The sequence below is a fragment of the Mixophyes fleayi genome, chromosome 4 (genome assembly GCF_038048845.1).
Source record: "Mixophyes fleayi isolate aMixFle1 chromosome 4, aMixFle1.hap1, whole genome shotgun sequence".
Lineage (NCBI taxonomy): Eukaryota > Metazoa > Chordata > Amphibia > Anura > Limnodynastidae > Mixophyes > Mixophyes fleayi.
Window position 1 is genome coordinate 97,850,025 of NC_134405.1, and position 20,020 is coordinate 97,870,044.

The window sequence follows — 20,020 nt, forward strand, 5'->3', positions numbered from 1 at the left end:
TTACTTATTATTAGAACTTTACAGAACTCTCAGTTTCAGGTGCAAAGATATGAAACATCAGCCTTTACCAGTCTCCTGTATAATGGGAGTTAAAATCGTGTTGGTCGTTAAACCTGTGTAGTTATATCATTTTATTGCTTAAGTCTTTTATGTCAGACATTTGGTTTATAATTATCTATTATCTGGATTCTGTCATCTCAGACGTCAGCTCCAATAATCCTAGATTGGACAAGACAGAAGCCAGACAGTTTTCAATCCCAGGTTTTAAACATTGTTTTGCTTCTGGAGATGTCGCTTATTCTGCTGTATATTATATACGATTCTCATAATCTATTCTGGACTTTATGCATTAATAGTGGGGCTCATTTGCAAACCATTAGATGCAACACATTCTGTTAGCGAAAATTTCCATGTTTTTTGCTGTTTACAGTCACAGATATATCACATATGATCCTGCCCCCTTAGCTAATTACAACATTATTTATACCAAAATAATGCTAATTCAACCCTCATTTATGTCTTAATTAACTCTTAACCGTAATGAGAGATGGTGTAAATCGGTGGTACTCATTACTGCGATTAAGAAAACCCCAACATTTACAGCGACATGGTAATGGCGAAGCTGTCATTTCCGACATACTGCCAATACCGACTGTTTGATAAACTGACAGGCAACAATTGAGAGATATCAACATACCGGCACACAGATGGACGTCACTTTCAAGGGCGACACTATTATTCCTGCTGTTAAGGGGCCAGTGCAAGGAGGCGCCGGCTGTACAATGTACAAGCCTTCGTAAAAAACATTGTACAGCCAGCGCCTCCTTGCATTGGCCCCTTAACAGCAGGAATAATAGTGTCGCCCTTGAAAGTGACGTCCATCTGTTATTTCAGCAGGTTGTTGCAGATCCGTCTTTCTGGTGAGCCACTAACTGACAACACAGCAGCCAATCGAAATCCGCCTTAGTATATGGCCCAGCCCATCTCTTCTCACATGACTTTCATCCATTAGGGGGCGGGCAGGTGTTTCAGTGATTGACATACGAAGTGTCCTTTCAGGAAGGAGGATGAAGTGTAATGGAGGAAATAGCTGGGAAGGCATAAAAATGAAGGTTCTGACACACAGGGTCGGCCCTAATAATTTTATGCATATTTTAATGAAATTTTTTAAAATATTGGCGGGCCGGATAGAACCTCTAAGTGGGCCAGATCTGGCCCGCGGGCCATAGTTTGCCCATCACTGCCCTAATCTATCCACATTCTGCCAGCTCCTCTCATCATATAGAGCACAAGATGTCTCTGCAGTCAACTGTATCTTAATGGGTCAATCTATGATGATCCTTTGCAATGGATCCAGCTACACAAGAATAGGTGAATGACATAACACAGCAAACAGTTTCCTGCATTTGTTAGTTAGACCCAGTCTCTTTTGTCTACAGGTTTAGGATGAAGACTGGAGGGAAGCAGTGAAAAGACTGAAGAGTGTAATGCAGATATGATGACTGATGGCGGAGGTTACTGCCGAAACTAATTAATAGCATGAACAGATATCAGAACTTTCTAAATAATAAATACAATAGAAAAGGCACTGAATTGGTTCTTTTCGGTTATCATATTCTGTTGTTAGTTCTTTGTCAATTAGAGTGCCATGTGTGCCAATAATTGTCAGAGATTAATATCCTCAACACACTATAAACAGATAGAACTCTTATCAGATAAAACTTAAGAGCTCAATTATCAATCTAGATGGACTTGTAGGTTCTTCTTCTGCAATTTGTTTTCTATCTACAATGACACTTTGCAGAAACTGAATTTATTTTCGGCAAAACGCTATATACTACAAAGGAGAGGCATTTAAAATAATTCCAGCAGTGATCTGAAGGAATACTTTGAGATGACTGTGTAGATAGATAGATAGTTTATTTGATTAATCAAGGTGGTAACCAATCAAGGAACTCAGTTTAAGGGGGAGGTGCTCCATACTATGCAGTACAGGTTTGGGACACATCCCATTCTCACTACTCTGTACCTTCCTCAGGCTAACGTGCTTTGTTCAACGGAATCTCAAGGAATTGATGCAGGCGTCCATTGAGTCGGAGGAGGGAGATTGGGAGAAGTCCTAGCAGCAGCTGTTGCTCGAGTATCGCGTAGTGCTGCAGGACGCCTCTGGGTTCTCTCGCTTTGAGTTACATTATGGACGGAGAGTCAAAGAATAGCTGGACTTAGTCCAGGAGAGCTGGGATGGAACCTTTCAGAAGCCGGAGGTTTGGGTCTTGGAGTATGTGGAGAAGTTACGATTGATGTGGTTGACCTGTGACAACATGGAGGAAGCTCAGGGCAGGCAAAGCTAATATTATGATAGGTAGACATACATACGGGAGCTGCCCATTGGTTTAAGGGTGATGGTGCTAGTTCAAGCACGCAAGCATAAGCTCTAATCTTCCTAGGTGGGCCCATACAAAATGAGAAAGGGAAAGTGAACTACGTGGTTGCCTTAGATAACTCTAGAAGGAGGCAGAGCACATACCGTGCGTCCGGAAAGTATTCACAGCGCTACACTTTTTCCACATTTTGTTATGTTACAGCCTTATTCCAAAATGAAATAAATTCCTTTTTTCCATCAAAATTCTACACACAATACCCCATAATGACAATGTGAAAAACGTTTTTTTGAGATTTTTGCAAATTTATTAAAAATAAAAAACTAAGAAATTACATTTACATAAGTATTCACAGCCTTTGCCATGAAGCTCAAAATTGAGCTCAGGTGCATCCTATTTCCATTGATCATCCTTGAGACGTTCCTGCAGCTTAATTGGAGTCCACCTATGGTAAATTCAGTTGATTGGACATGATTTGCAAAGGCACACACCTGTCTATATAAGGTCCCATTCTTGACAGTGCATGTCAGAGCACAAACCAAGCATGAAGTCAAAGGAATTGACTGTAGACCTCTGAGACGGGATTGTCTCGAGGCACAAATCTGGGGAAGGGTACAGAAAAATATATGCTTCTTTGAAGCTCCCAAAGAGCACAGTGGCCTCCATCCAGAAATGTAAGAAGTTGGGAACCACCAGTACTCTTCCTAGAGCTGGCCGGCCATCTAAACTGAGCGATCAGGGGAGAAGGGCCCTAGTCAGGGACGTGACCAAGAACCCAATGGTCACTCTGTCAGAGGTACAGCGTTCCCCTGTGGAGAGAGGAGAACCTTCCAGAAGGACAACCATCTCTGCACCAATTCACCAATCAGGCCTGTATGGTAGAGTGGCCAGACAGAAGCCACTCCTTAGTAAAAAGCACATGGCAGGCTGCCTGAAGCTTGCCAAAATGCACCTGAAGGACTCTCCGATCATGAGAAACAAAATTCTCTGGTCTGATGAGACAAAGATTGAACTCTTTGGCGTGAACCCCAGGCATCATGTTTGGAGGAAACCAGGCACCACACATCACCAGGCCAATACCATTCCTACAGTGAAGCATGGTGGTGGCAGCATCATGTTGTGGGAATGTTTTTCAGTGGCAGGAACTGGGAGTAACTAATCACGGTAGAGGGAAAGATGAATGCAGCAATGTACAGAGACATGGATGAATGAAAACCTGCTCCAGAGCGCTCTTGACCTCAGAATGGGGCGACGGTTCATCTTTCAGCAGCACAACGACCTTAAGCACACAGCCAAGATATCAATGGAGTGGCTTCAGGACAACTCTGTGAATGCCCTTGAGTGGCCCAGCCAGAGCCCAGACTTGAATCCGATTGAACATCTCTGGAGAGATCTGAAAATGGCTGTGCACCGACGCTTCCCATCCAACCTGATGGAGCTTGAGAGGTGCTGCAAAGAGGAATGGGCGAAACTGCCCAAAGATAGGTGTGCCAAGCTTGTGGCATCATATTCAAAAATACTTGAGACTGTAATTGTTGCCAAAGGTGCATCAACAAAGTATTGAGCAAAGGCTGTGAATACTTATGTACATGTGATTTTAGTTTTTTATTTTTAATACATTTGCAAGAATCTCAAAAAAAACCAAACTTTTTTCACGTTGTCATTATGGGGTAATGTGTGTAGAATTTTGAGGGAAAGAAGAAATGTATTCCTTTTTTAAATAAAGCTGTAGCATAACAAAATTTGGAAAAAGTGAAGCATCGTGAATACTTTCCGGATGCACTGTACATCAACTTAAAGTCTATGTAACTAGGGAGATAGGTGTGGTAGTCATCTGCTGCCAGAGACTGACCCTATCCCGGACATACTGGTCACAACCAAAAACAGAGTAGGTGTTGAGGCAGTTGTCTGCCACACAGCAACAACAGATATGTAGGGTGTTGGAGATCCAAAGACCACTTTACCACCAGACCAGTATGTACCAATGTTTTCAAGCATCATGTTATCACTGGAGAGACAGTCGATTAAGTTGCCCTTGTATAGGATGGATCCCGAAGTGGTAGCTGTGATCAAGAAGAAGATCAATGAGATGCTGGAAAAGGGAGTTATTGTGCCCTCCAACAGCCCATGGGCAGCTGGGGTCGTGTTAGTGCACAAGAAGGATGGTAGCACACTTTTCTGTGTGGACTATAGGAAGCTGAATGAAGTTACAGTAACAGATACTAATCTTATGCCTCACATAGAGGAGTTACCGGACCGGCTGGAAGCGCCTCATAATGCGTCCGCCTTGGACCTTAGTAAGAGATACTGGCAGATACCCGTTAACAAGGAGGCACAGTTGTGATCCGCATTCACCTCTCCATTTGAGCTGTATAAATTTACCAATATGCCCTTCAGAATTGAAGAAAGCCCCAGCTACATTCCAAAGAGCAGTGGATAATTTACTGCAGGGATGTCAGAACTTTGCCCAGGTCTACCTGGATGACATAGCAATTTTCAGTGAGACACGGGAGGAACATCTGGTACATGTAGCTGAGATTCTTCGTAGGATTGCAAGGGCTGGGTTGACCATCAGACCAGACATATCACATGGGTATGGCAGAGGTGATGTATTTAGACACAGAGTAGGAGGAGGGCACAAGATAGACTGGCAATCAGCTGGTTAATGTTCCACTAGGCCAGTGTTCCGAACCATTGGGAAGATATAGTTAAGTTGATGTTTGTCCATTATTTCAGTTAGTGAAGATCTTGGGTCTCATACTGTATAGCTCTGATCTGCTGACCTCATAATAAAATCATGTTGTACCATAATCCTGGTGTCAGTCGAGATATCAAAGTACTCATACTCTGACATATGGGAACATAATACTCAGGCCAGAATTTAGTGAATGACCCCCCCAGTTCCATATTTCTGGCCCACATTGGTCAGTTTAATAGTTACACATGTCATAGCCATGTAATTAAATGCTCAACTTCCTGTGTTCTGATAATGGTATTTAAAGCATACAGGGTGATACCAATGGATTGTGCTTGTATAATTCAGAGGGAGAATAAGCAAGAGAAAAATATTTCAGTGACTTTTAGAATGGTGTGCCAACTATGAGTGCATCAGGAACAGCAACACTACAGGGGTTCAAATGCTATATAAAATACATTACTAATGTAACTCCCAGACCCAATGCTCAACGAAGGGGAAGGAGCTGGTCCCAGGGTTGATTGTCAAGGTGAGCAGAGTTAACCGGCATTAGGGGGCAGTGGGATACAGCAACTACAATTCCCAGCATGCCTAGGGGTAAAGAGCCAGGGAATTACACCAGAGCCCACCCAAATTAGGCTTTTGGTGCCAGAATGGGAGTAAGATGAGCAGAGGAGGAGGTAGGTGTGGCCACAGTGGGTTCAGCAACCATACACTGGCGAGCTATAGTCATCCAGAAGCAAGTACCTGTGAGTCTGCTGATGCTCTAAAGTAGAGAAAAACACCCAACAAGTGTGACTGCAGCATGTTTAGGAGTCATTGAGCTGATCACAGGAGCAGAGAGCCTGCACAGCACTTAAGTGCTGGACCTCCTGGAGAAGATAGAACACACAATATGTGTACTGTGCATGTGAAAATCTAAGAGCTAGATAGGAGAGCAGAAAGACTTTACATAGAGACTGTAATAGATGAGGAGGGCATCACACTCCATAGACAGTCCCTAGTTTCATAGAGCAGACTACCTTATTGACAGATAGTGCTACAACACTTACAGGCAAGGCTGCAAGTCTAGTCACCAAGGCTGCCAATCTATCAGACAGAGCTGCAAGAATGTTAGAACTAGCTGCAAGATTATCAGAAGGAACTGACATTCGCAGAGAGGAATCTGCCAAAGCCATGGAATAACTTGCCAAGTATCTTGTTCAAGATGCCACAAAATCAGGTGGAGCCAAGAGGAAAATAGAGAGCAAGATACAATCCAGAGGAACAGTGAGAAGAAATTCCCGGCCTTTGATTCAAGCTCAGAGAATCCTCACAGTTTCCAGTGTTGAATAGTGTTCACTGCATTTGTGGGTAACCTGTCTAACATTGACCTACACCAAACCCAGAGCCATGAGACAGTCTATTTGAGACAGAGGTACTGCCTTGCATTGCACTACACTGCTGGAACTACTGTGCCCTTTACCAATTTCTAGCCATATGCTTAGTAGTGTTTATTGTTTAAGCAACTACTCCGCCCTTTTTTACATTTAGCTACACCTGTTGAGGAACATTCTAATTTTGCTGTGTTCAGAATCGCCCTATACACCACGCATTGAGCATACTGCCTGCCACTACAGGAACTTTATTTGTACTAAACTATGCTTATACTAACTTAATACTGGGACAGCATTCCCTAATTTTCATTGTTTGAACATCTTATAAGGTGTCCAAAATTGCCAAGATTGTTGCAATCAAAACTTATTCAGGTTGTGACATTATTATTACTGCTTTGCATTCGTTGAGATAGGAGCACACTTCTGAATGTAAATTTGCTCATTTGTCTTGTTAATTACACTTGTATCTAATTTTTTTGATTCAGGGTGTAAATCCATAGATAATTGCACAGTATACATTCTCTTCTTTACAAATTCCTGCAGAGTCTTTAAGTGAATTGCTACTGCAATATGGCTACTGCATTGCTATTGTCTTCAAGTTGCTGCAATGTTCTATTAGTGCATGTGTATTGTCACTATTCTTCTATTGCATTGTGCACGATATTGCCAATTTTGCCGTAGATTCATCTTATTTCATTGTGATTGTCTTTTGATATTGATGTTACACTGCCATTGTTTGTATCTACCCATTATCTTCCACTTATCATCTTGTGGTCACATTACTCTGCACCTTTTCCATGACTGTAGCACAGAGTTTAAACCATTTACTGCACATCATCCACCACTGGAGTATATCAGACCAATAAGTTATCAGCCTTTTCTCTAATAAATGTGCCAAGTGCCTTAACCCTTTACGTGTGAGTGTGCTTGTAGATGGACCCTGCAAGTACCTACAAACTAAAGAGAGAGGGGGAGAGACTCGGGTGGAAACACTGCATTAAGAACAACAGGAAAAGGTGAGACAATCCTAACGTTCGGTTTACACTTCTCCAGATGCATTGAGGTGCCCAGCGGCGCAGGAGCTACACCTTCAGAGAGCTGTGTTATGGCAGGTTGGTCAATCCCGAAATCAAACTGGAGGTACATCATTTAATAGATACAAACCAGACAATTCATACAAGTGATTTTATTTTTTAAACGTGTTACATATTTATACTGTAATATTCTAAATTAGTGTAAAATGGTCACTAATAACCACTAAATATTGCTAAAAAACCAAAAGGTGTGTTTACACATTTCTAGATATTAACTTCCTGGGAGACACCAGTCCTTTATTTCACCAAGGGGCTATGGTGTGTGTGTTAGAGGCGCTTATTGGGGTTACCCACTCACAAGGGTTCCCGGCACTATGCTTTACACGCAGGATGAACACTGAAGTGATACTAACAGTACATTGAGCTCTGCTTAATTACTATTGCTCTACTGTACTCTTCACTATAATGGGTTTGCACTGACGAGGCTAGGATACACAGTGGAGAATTTTCCGACCAGTCTGTCTACGACTGAAGCTCTGACCGGTCGGGTGATTCATGCATACACACTGCACACGATTTACCTTCAGATCTGTGCTCTTCATCTGGACCTACAGTCGTTTAGAGGATGACAGCAGAATAGTCATTCATTCATTCATTCCTGTCACACTGATTAAAACCGCCTGTTATAGCTATCCAAATGACCTTACGAATTTCGTTGGCTTCTGTAACTCTGAAACTAAATATTCATTCTCGGAACGAACAAATAAACCATTCCATCTACAGCACTCTCTACATTTAGACACCAGGACATGTTCCCTGCCGGCATTGGCTGAATAGACCATGACTGCGTGCATACAACCTACATGATCGAAAGGTGATTGTAAAATGATTATTAAACAGTGCAACCAACCAAATGAAACGGCAATGGGCACTTTGGAATGATTGTTGCTCATCATGTGATTATACACACTAACACAATATGTGGCTGAGCTATCATTTATCGGGTGATTGGCCCAATAATCATCTGGAGAACCTCCAGTGTGTACCTAGCCTAAGTGGAACACTATGAAGATATGAGGGATTTTCTGAATAGAACTTATTTATCTTTTAAGCTTATAATGAGCAGTTATATAAAAGATTCACAAATTAATTTGCCCCCTGGCCCGTGATTAAGTAAGGTAAGTCCACTTTGGGATCCAATATTTACTTTTTAATTAATATGCATTTTTTTTTTTAAATTAGGGAATTATGGGAGTCAACCATTAATGACATGTTCTGCGAACCTCAGATATTTATATCTGTACCGAAATAATCCTACTATGAAAATACAGAAAACCAGCTAACATTTCATAGCCTGATGGGATAGTAGAATATCAAACCCCTGAATTAGGCTGTGCATCTATCATGTTCCCTGGACAGTACCCCAGGTCATGCTTATTCATTTCTTTCCATTCAATTATTTTTATTTAACTGTGACTCCAGTTGTAATAATATAAATATCTTCTGACTTACCAAATAAAAAAATTGGAGCAAAATAGGATATGCCCACGATCCAACCAGATCAACACCATTTAGAAATAACCATACAGTCAAACTGGTAGACTCAGTGTGCCCATAGAAAATCAGAGCTGTTGTAACCTTTATTGTGTGTATGATAAGGAGATAAGAAAATGATACGTAATTATGGTTTAAAGCCAAGCAATGCATATTATCAAAACTTAGCAATGCACCTGCTTATGGACATTAAGGCTGAAAAGGATTTAAATTTACATTATATCAATGGTATGCTTATAAAATGTTGATACAGACCTCTATCATTTCAATTTGTAGATTCCAGTAACAGTTATATGTATGTGAAATGACACACTGTATATATGGGTGGTACAGTGGTATAATTGTAAGCGTATACTGGAAGCCAGGGCCATAACTAGGGCTGTGCGACAGGGGCAACCTCCAAGGGCGCAACGATGAAGGGGGGCGCAATTTAGAAATATTTTAGGTTCATTTGGTTAAAATTGAGGGCTGGGGGGGCGGCATTTGTCTTTGTCACCCCAGGCGTTAGAATTCTAAGTTACGGCACTGCTGGAAGCTGCTCTCCTACACACTGCTGGTACAAGACAGAATAAAATTTATCTTTATCAGGCATGTGATTGTCAAGTATATATATAAATATAATTTTTTTGTCTGTGGTGTGCAGTACAATATTTGCCAGCTCTCCATTGTTAATCCACCTCTACAGCAATCTCACACTCTGCCTTCTACAGGTCTGTGCTTCGTATCCGCGGCCATTCTTATTGTTACACCTTTGTTCCTTTGCTGAATGCTTTCTTCTGGGTTTCTATGGAAAAGAGGAAGGACAATGTGTTTCCCAATCCACGTGTGACTCAGTATGTTGTAGAAGGCATTCTTATTGAGTCTGTAGTAATAGATGAAATCTGCAATCATCAAGGAAAGGATCAGAAGTCCATAGAAGCCAATACCAATCAGGGGAAGAGGGCTCCTGTGAAAATTGCATGAAAACTAGTTGGGCTCATATATAAAGTTAAAAATAATTAATTTAGCAAATCTTTATTTGATGTCTTAAATACACCAATCTTTATTTACTGTATATAGAGATACCATTTTAAGATTAAAAATCATATTTTGTAAGTTACCTTTTTATTTACATCCAGAATGTAGGTTACCTTTTTCTCTTTCCAGACAGCTAACATTTATATTAAAACATACACTGATCAGTCACAACATTAAAACCACCTGCCAAATATTATGTAGGTCCCCTCGTGCTGCCGAAACAGTCTTGACCCGTCGAGGCATAGACACCACAAGACTGGGCAGGGCGCATTATCCTGCTGAAAGAGGCCACTACCATCAGGGAATACCGTTGCCATGAAGTGGTGTACTTGGTCTGCAACAATGTATAGGTAGGTGGTACGTGTCAAACTAACATCATCATCACCATTTCATCATCACCATTTATTTATATAGCGCCACTGATTCTGCAGCGCTGTACAGAGAACTCATTCACATCAGTCCCTGCCCTATTGGAGCTTACAGTCTAAATTCCCCAACTCAGACAGACAGAGAGAGACTAGGGTCAATGTTGATAGCAGCCAATTAACCTACTAGTATGTTTTTTTGAAGTGTGAGAGGAAACCGGAGCACCCGGAGGAAACCCACGCAAACAAAGGGAGAATATACAAACTCCACACCGATAAGCTCATGGTCGGGAATTGAACTCATGACCCCAGCGCTGTGAGGCAGAAGTGCTAACCACTTAGCCACCGTGCTGCCAACATCCACATGAATACCAGGACCCAAGGTTTCCCAGCAGAACATTGCCCAGAAGCATCACTGCTCCGCCAGCTTGCCTTCTTCCCCTAGTGTATCCTGGCGCTATCTCTTCCCCAGGTAAACGATACACACACACCCGGCAGTCCACATGATGTAAAACAAAACGTAATTCAACAGTCCAGGCCACACTCTTCCATTGTCCATTTCTGGCACTCTGTGCCCATAGTAGGTGCTTTCAGCGGTGGAGAGTGGTCAGCATAGGCACTATGGGCCAGTCTGTAGCTATGCAGCCCCATAGTGTCACTGTGAAGAGATCATCAATGGTACTCATTTCACTTGCCAGTGGTTTTTTATGTTGTGGATGATCGGTGTATATTCCCTACATCTGCATAAAATGCCACTGAATATTATGGAGGGGCTGCTGGCAAAAGGTAGGGAGAAAATAAATGAAAAAAATGCAAATAACTAAAACAAAAAAAGCATTCCAGATACACATGGCAAGCAGGACATATAGGTAGTTTTGATATATTACTGCTTTTAAACATGTTAGTTAATGGAGACTTAAAATATCTATAAGGTCAGATGGATTTGTGTCCAGAAAATGATCTTTTGTTAGGTGTGTTAATCATTCTACACTGCTGTTCTTCAGTATCATAGCAAATGTAAGCATACAGTACAAAGAAATTCCAACTATCCCAAACTTTCATAGACAGTTTCAGGAATTTGTTGTCCCTGAAAGGTACCTATTTTGTAATGAGGATCAGTTACAGGCTAAAATTTCCCTTGATTTGGTTGCAGGATGTAGCCCATGGTATTATTCATTTATAAATGTAATAGAGATGAGTTTTTAGAATGCAATAGACATGTATTATAATGATGTGCAGAGAATAGTTCATCTGTAGTTCCCTGTGTCTATATTATGTGTAAAATAATTGTATTATGCTTTATGATCTTGTCCAAAGGTTAGATCATATTGGAAGATGTTGTGTTCTATGCAGTAGCCTCTATGGGGCTGTATTAATAGGGTCCAGGAGCCTTACGCTTGGCCATTGCATAGAACAGAACACCTTCCAATATGACAAATGACCACTGGACATGATCATAATAGAATTCTGTTGCAAGCTACCACACATAAGACATGACACCTACCAGGTAGGTGGTCAGATTATGTTGTGTATATAGTGTCTCTGTCTGTATAATAAAACTGTAATATGATCGTGTTCAGAAGATGGCAGGGGAAGGCTGGCAAATTTCAGCCCGGGGGGGCAAGACTCAACCCAGCATCCTATTTTAAAGGGAAAAAATGCAGATTGCCCAGTGACCCAGCCCAAGGTAGCCCACTATGGGACCGGCCCGGGGGGGCATATGCCACCCCAGCCCAGTCTGCCCCTGCATATTGGGTAGGTGTAGTGTCATATATATGGTAGCTTGTAATAGAATTCTATAATCATTTCCAATCGTCAGATCGTGATGGGAATGTGTAGTATTCAATGTCGGTATAGCATATCAGTGAATTGTCCAGTGATCAGGTCAAATTTGGCAAGTATATTACATTTCAGAATAATGATCTGTAATATTGAGACTCTTTGCACATGAGATACACATGGGAATGGGATCTTGGCTGTATTCTTTCTATACAGTATAACTTTAACAGTATGACTTGTCTATAACATAAACCAACAGGATAACAGAGAGCATAACACAGGAGCAGGAAGGAGAAAACACAGGGTCGCAGGCAACACATAAGCTCACAATGCCAAGCAGACATTTTATTGCCACACTGAAGGAATACATTATATGTAATTTCACAGTTCACGTGTTGTGGCATAATCTCTGTCAGTAACTCTAACATCCCCTCTATACAAACAACGTTTGTTTGAGGATTATATTTTAGGATTCATCTTCATCAGTCCTTTATAAGTGTTGGCTTGGTCAGTGCATTCAGAATCAGTCATCATCACCATTTATTTATATAGCGCCACTGATTCCACAGCGCTGTACAGAGAACTCATTCACATCAGTCCCTGCCCCAGTGGAGCTTACAGTCTAAATTCCCTAACACACACACAGACAGACAGAGAGAGACTAGGAATTTTGATAGCAGCCAATTAACCTACTAGTATGTTTTTGGAGTGTGGGAGGAAAACCGGAGCACCCGGAGGAAACCCACATGGAGAGCATACAAACTCCACACAGATAAGGCCATGGTTGGGAATTGAATTCATGACCCCAGCGCTGTGAGGCACAAGTGCTATTCACTTAGCCACCGTGCTGCCCTAGTCCGAGTTGGACTGTATTGCAGGTCAACATTGCCTTTGCTAGATCTCAAAAAAGAAGGTAATTCATGTCAATATGCTTAGTATATGGGTTACAGTCATTGTAACTGGGGCTTGCATGTCCGATTGCACCAGAAAAGACAAATACATGGTAGCACGTGTCCTAAGCATATAGAATGGAATTCCCTTCTTACTTACGTTCTAGCTAGGGATCTTCTTTGCTCCTGACTAATTCTCCATGCAAGAGAACTTGGATCACCTACTCATACCTGGCTCTAGCTGCAGAAATGCAGTTTTTATTTTTAGGTGTTTGTCTTGGACTCCATTGTTGGCTTGTCATGGTTGCATGCTTTATCACTGCAGCAGTCATAGTCTAGACCAAACGTGTGGAAGTATCCCTTAGTATTACAAACATACAGGGGCGTAGGAACTTAAATTTTTATGGGGGGGGCAAAAGGCCAAGGAATAGTCTAGGGCTTGGAGGCCATTTCTCGCGTTTGGTATCTCATTTTACAACAGTTGTAACAGTGACTGTACAGTCATGGTCAAAAGTTTTGAGATAACACAAATATTGTTTTTCACAAAGACTGCTGGCTCAGATTTTATGATGGGAATTTGCATATATTCCAGAATGTCATGAAGAGTGATCAGATGAATTGCAATTAATTTCAAAATCCATCTTTGCCATGGCAATGAACTTTATGCCACAAACAACATTTCCACTGCATTTCAGCCCTGCCACAAAAGGACCAGCTGACATCAGGTCAGTCATTCGCTCATTAACACAGGTGAGAGTGTTGACGAGGATAAGGCTGGAGATCACTCTGTCATGCTGATTGAGTTGGAATAACAGACTGGAAGCTTTAAAAGGAGGGTGGTTCTTGAAGTTATTGTTATTCTTCTGTTAACCATGGTTACCTGCAAGGGAACACGTGCAGTCATCATTGCTTTGCACAAAAAGGGCTTCACAGGCAAGAATATTGCTGCTAGTAAGATTGCACCTCAATCAACCATTTGTCAGATTATTAAGAACTTCAAGGAGAGAGGTTCAATAGTTGTGAAGAAGGCTTCAGGGCACCCATTTACGTCCAGCACGCGCCAGGACCATCTCCTAAATTTGTGTCACGGGCACTAGGAGTCTTTGCCCAGGAAATCACCAGATGTTGGCTTACCAGAGTAATATAGATGGTAATAGGTACTCTGGTAGCAGGGTGACAACGGAACTGGAGGAACAGCAGATGGTGAGAGAATGCTCGAGGAAAGTCTATGACTAGCAGCACTGGTAGAGAGTATATAATTGAACACGAGGAACTGGATGGACAAGGAAACGTGAGGGTAGTCAGTGGTCTGCGTATAGCAAGTTGTACCACTGCTATAGTGAGGAGGAATGTCCAGAGGTAGCGAGGAGGTAGTGAGAGTCAGCGGTCTGCGTATAGCAAGTTGTACCGCTGTCTAGGTAAAGGAATGGAATCCAGGTGAAGGTAGATAACAGGGAAGTCTGCGTATAGCAAGTTGTACCACTGCTATGTGAGAGGATACTTGAAACTGGTGTCACAGGGAACTGGAATCAGTGGTCTGCCTATAGCAAGTTGTACCACTGCAATATATATGTGAGGAGGGCACGAGGAGATGAATGCTATGCAGAGTATACACGGGTACACAGAACTTGATCCCACGATGATATCACAACACAATGATAACAGAGCAGCACTGCTAAAGTATACAAAGTCACAATAACAATCCAGGCAAATAGGAGACAAAGTCAATGGTAGCAATAGTCTCAGTGGAAAGAGGACTCCGGAGGAGAACACAACACAGTCCAGCTAGATATGCAATACACCAGCAAAGTCAATGAGAAGTATGCATACCGCGGTTCAGGAGAGCAGGCTGTCAGAGAGGCGTGCAGGGATACCTGAACGGCTGAAGGCCGGCAGGAGGAGAGATCACTGGAAGGTGGAAGCGGTAATCAAGTTGGTGCAGCGCACGGCAGGTAAACCATCATGAACGAGGCAATACTCTGGAAGCAGTAGTAAATGGAACTGGAACTTGAAGAACACGGGAGAGTTGAGGCGGTCTGAACTCCAGTAGCAGAGATGGAAGCAGCGGAGCGCTGACCCGATGAACACAGGAGAGTTGAGATGAGCTGAAGCTCCGTAGAAGCAACGGAGGCAGCGGATAGGAATCAGCTGGCTGCAGACACGATGAACTCTGGGGAGTTTAGGCGAGCAGGAACTTTGTAGAAGCAACGGAGGCAGCGGATAGGAATCAGCTGGTGCACACACGATGAACACAGGAGAGTTGAAGTGAGTAGGAACTCTGTAGAAACAACGGAGGCAGCGGATAGGAATCAGCTGATGTACACACGATGAACACAGGAGAGTTGAAGTGAGTAGGAACTCTGTAGAAACAACGGAGGCAGCGGATAGGAATCAGCTGGTGTAGACACGATGAACACAGGAGAGTTGAAGTGGTCTGGAAACCACAATAGAAATAACAGGAATCAGCAGGAGCTGAATACACGAGGAAACACAGGAACACCTTCAGAGGCTCATGGGAATGAGACTCCGAGATCAGGCAACGAGGTATTGACCACAGGTGCTTTAAATAGGGAGTGTTGCCTGATCAGCCAATTAATGAAAAGCAACAGATACTGAAGGCTTGAAAGGGCTGCACATGCGCAGACCCTCAGGATGGCGGACGGCCACGGTTCCTAAACACACGAGAAGTAGCACTCACAGTCCGGTGAGTGACAAGTTGATTCAGCTGCGAGATCAGGGCACTACCGGAGCAGAGATTGCTCAGGAAGGGCAGCAGGCAGGTGTGAGTGCATTTGAACGCACAGTGAGGCAAAGACTTTTGGAGGATGACCTGGTGTCAAGAAGGACAGCAAAGAAGCCACTTCTCTCCAGGAAAAACATCATGGAAAGACTGATATTCTGAAAAAGTACAGGGATTGGACCGCTGAGGACTGGGGTAAAGTAATTTTCTCTGATGAATCCCCTTTCAGATTGTTTGGGGCATTTGAAAAAATGCTTGTCCGGAGAAACAAAGGTGAGTGCTACCATCAGTCCTGTGTCATGCCAACAGTAAAGCATTCCGAGACCATTCATGTGTGGGGTTGCTTCTTAACCAAGGGAGTGGGCTCACTCACAATTTAGCCTAAGAACACAGCCATGAATAAAGAATGGTACCAAAACATCATCCAAGAGCAACTTCTCCCAACCATCCAAGAACAGTTTGGTGATGAACAATGCCTTTTCCAGCATGATGGAGCACCTTGCCATAAGGTAAAAGTGATAACTAAGTGGCTCAGTTATCAAAATATCGATATTTTGGGTCCATTAGCAGGAAAATCTCCAGACCTTAATCCCATTGAGAATTTGTGGACAAACAAAAATCCACAATTTCTGAAAACTCCAAGCATGGATTAGGCAAGAATGGGCGTCCATCAGTCAGTATGTGGCCCAGAAGTTGATTGACAGCATGCCAGGGCGAATTGCAGTGGTCTTCAAAAAGAAGGGTCAACACTGCAAATAATGACTCTTTGCATAAACTTAATGTAATTGTCAATAAAAGCCTCTGACACTTATGAAATGCTTGTAACTTGACTTCAATATATCATAGCAACATCTCACAAAAAGGTCTGAAGAATTTTGTGAAAACCAATACTTGTGTCATTCTCAAAACTTTTAACCAGGACTGTAGATATACAAAGACTCCTAACCCTATGTTAATTTTTGACAGTATTTCACGGATTGGCTAATCCAGTTTCATTGTCTATCTTACAAATCAATCAATCTGTATTAAATCTATACACCCAACAGAAATCACGGAGGAGCAACAGTCCCCTCTGCCCACCGGTTCCTACACCCCTGCAAACATAGACTAGTTGCCAAACTTTTCCATTTGCTTTGCATTTGATTCTAAATTTCCATTTAAATATTATTATTACTTTGCAACATTGAGGAAATGAGCTTCCTTTTCATTAATCAAATAATCAATTTCATCTAATGCTGTCATCTCTAATTTATTTACTTCCTCATCTGACAGTTGGTTGATCTCTATCGAAGAGTTAGATTCCTATATTTTTTGTGTGTAAGCCTTGTACAAGAGTCTGAAAATTAGTATCCCTCTTATGACCCCATCTGACCTTTACAGTTCAGCCTCCTCTGTGTTTTCTGGTTGTTGAGGAGTATTCTATAGATCTACAGTAACTTGGTTGGTCTGTTACATTGTGTTACTCTGCTCCTTCCGTCGCACATACTGGCATTATCTCGTCAGAGGTTGCTGCTGTCATAGGTTTTGGTTATGCACTAAAAATACACACTGTGGCTTACTGTCACGGCAGGTTTTAGGATTGAGTTCTTTAAGATTTGCTTTGTTCACTGTATCCTGGAAAAAACAATTCTGCTTGCTGTCTCCCAATTTGAAATGTTTTTTTTCTTGCAATGTTCACTCAGGCCTTGAAGCTGAATATTCTGAAATGATCCACACACAGCCTCTTACTCTTGCACAGCACTGCTCAAAATGTATTTGGAACCTTGTTATCCATCAGCTTACTTCTTACCATCACCATGAATGTGTGGATCTTTCTTTCTGCAAATCAGTTTTGCCCCATAGTGTAAGTCATTTGGCATGCAATACCCAGCTCCTTAATTTATGCCTGGATTTCTCTTTCCCTATACTTTCCTTTATTATCAGTTCACAGTATAGCACTGTGTAGAATTTTTTTAATTTATTATTATTATTGCAGAACCGTGTCCACCTCTAACGAAAACCTCCGTTTTATTACTATAGCTTATCTTACTGATGTATCCCCCCGCCCTCCCTGTACAAATTTCTTGATGTACCAGCTCTTAAATGTTGTCATTCATTTGTAAATTTGCCTGATGAAGGGGCCTCTGTGCTCTGAGAGCTAGCAAATATGATAATTTTTTGGGGTTAGCCAATAAAGGTATCACTCCTATAATACTTTTATCTTTTTTGACACAAAAGAATTTAACATCACACAGTATAGCACTGACATTAGTTAAATGGTGCTGCTATGTATTCCCTGACACTTTTGTGCTCCAATAGTTACGTTTTTGTGTATCTAGAGTAGTCACCTGTGACAGTCACAAACTACTTGTTTTCACCTAGGGTACTAATCTCATTGGCTCCCACACATTCCGGTGGATCAACTCTAATTTATGACTTGCTTCGCTCTGACAGAGTCCTGCACGAAGCAGTCTTTCCTCACATAGCTTTGTTTCATGCAGTGAAAACACACACTTTTGAGATTAGGTTTAAAATGCATGAGTGGGTGGTGTTGAGGGTATTATAGGCGAGGCTTTGTAATGTGAATTTCCTGATGCTTTTGTAGTCTCATACTCTTATTAATCCTCTCATCATCTCCCTCCTGGACTACTGCACTGGCCTCACCCATCTAACCCTACTTCAATTCCTCTCAAATGTTGCAGCAAGACTGATCTTCCTTTCTCACCGCACCACATCCGCTGTACCACTGTGCAAACCCTGGCTCCTCATATCCTTCAGAATCCAATTCAAAATACTCACCGTCACTTACAAAGTCCTCAGCACAACCCATTTAAACACCTCAAACCTAATCTTAAAATACTCTCCCTCTCATCCTCTTAGATCAACCCTTGACCTGCACTTTACCTCATTTCTCACTCTAACCTAAAACACCAGGGTTTGTAATGTGAATTTCCTGATGCTTTTGTAGTCTCTCATCCTCTCCCTCCTGGACTACTGCACTCCATTTAAGGAGTTATCTACCACTCCCAATCAGCCTTCACATTTTTCAATTTTCTCTCTGGAAACCAACTTTTGTTTTAGAGCCTACCCTACTCTCTCCTATAATACATTAGTGCACCCTCATCGCTGTCCCAATCTCAACTCTGAGCACCACAAGCTCCTCTTGTCTAACTCTGCCATTTTCCCACTGGATTGTAAGCTCTCTCATGTGCCCTCCCTATACTTTGTTTTTACATCTGTATTTCTTTTGTCTATCTTGTATATCTCTGTTTAATGTATGTCCTGTTTTCCAAGCTATCTGTAACTGCAGAGCACTGTGGTGCCTTATGAATCACAACAATATTAATAATGCTGCTTTATAATTTGCGTAGCTGCTACGGTTTACTATTAAAATGTAATCTTTCATGTAATGTCTACAGTGTATTCTATATATCTTTTTGCTAAGGTTTCTTTACTTTTGTGAATCAGGTGATCATTTTTCCACTAGTAATCTGATTACTGCCTACCTATTTCTTTTATCCAGTTTTTAGTATTGCTTTATAGTCTGCCTGTTCTGGGTACTTCCCACATGTCATCTTTACACATAAACATTTCAACTTTGAACTTCCACAACTAGCAAGTACTCTATTTCAGCTTTGCTATACTCAATGTAAACTATAGAATGTCAGCCATCTTACAAGGTTGTTCACTTCCTGTATCTCCAATGAGTCACAGAATCAAAATACAGAAATAGCATGAACTGGGCCCATAACCTGTTAGTTACCGAGTCTGAATTTACAGGTCAGTATTCTAAGGACAGATGGACACCCTTTGGGAACAAGAACTTGGTTGTATTCAGTGAACACAGAATAACTATATCAGTAGTGAGTCTAGTGACTTGTCTTTAACACAATCAAATACAGGAACAGGAAGGCAAAAACACAAGTCACAAATGGGCTCACATTGCCGGGAAACCATTCTCCCTCCCTGCAGTAATCTGTTAACATGTCAGAGTTTCAACTGACAGAGATTATACCATGGAACATTGTGATCATGTCATGTTGAGAAAATGTAATGTTTGTGTATGTTTATATATAGTGTTTATAACTGTAATAAGATCATGTCCCATGACATGTTGCATGCTAGTGTGCCAATTTATGCTAAAACATACATTTGTTAGGTTTACTATCATCTCTAATCATCTGCAGCAGATTATATTCTCCCCTCTACC

General features: G+C 41.7%; 1 protein-coding gene across 1 annotated transcript in view; it reads right to left on the reverse strand.

Moving 5' to 3' along the window:
- Positions 1-9,600: 9,600 nt before the first annotated feature.
- Positions 9,601-20,020, reverse strand: part of LOC142149921 (protein shisa-like-1a) — a 31,675-nt gene continuing 21,255 nt past the window's right edge. The window contains exon 4 of the mRNA XM_075205200.1: positions 9,601-9,986. Within this exon, the coding sequence (XP_075061301.1) occupies positions 9,731-9,986 (256 nt within the window). The 3' untranslated portion in view covers positions 9,601-9,730. The remainder of the gene's footprint in view (positions 9,987-20,020) is intronic.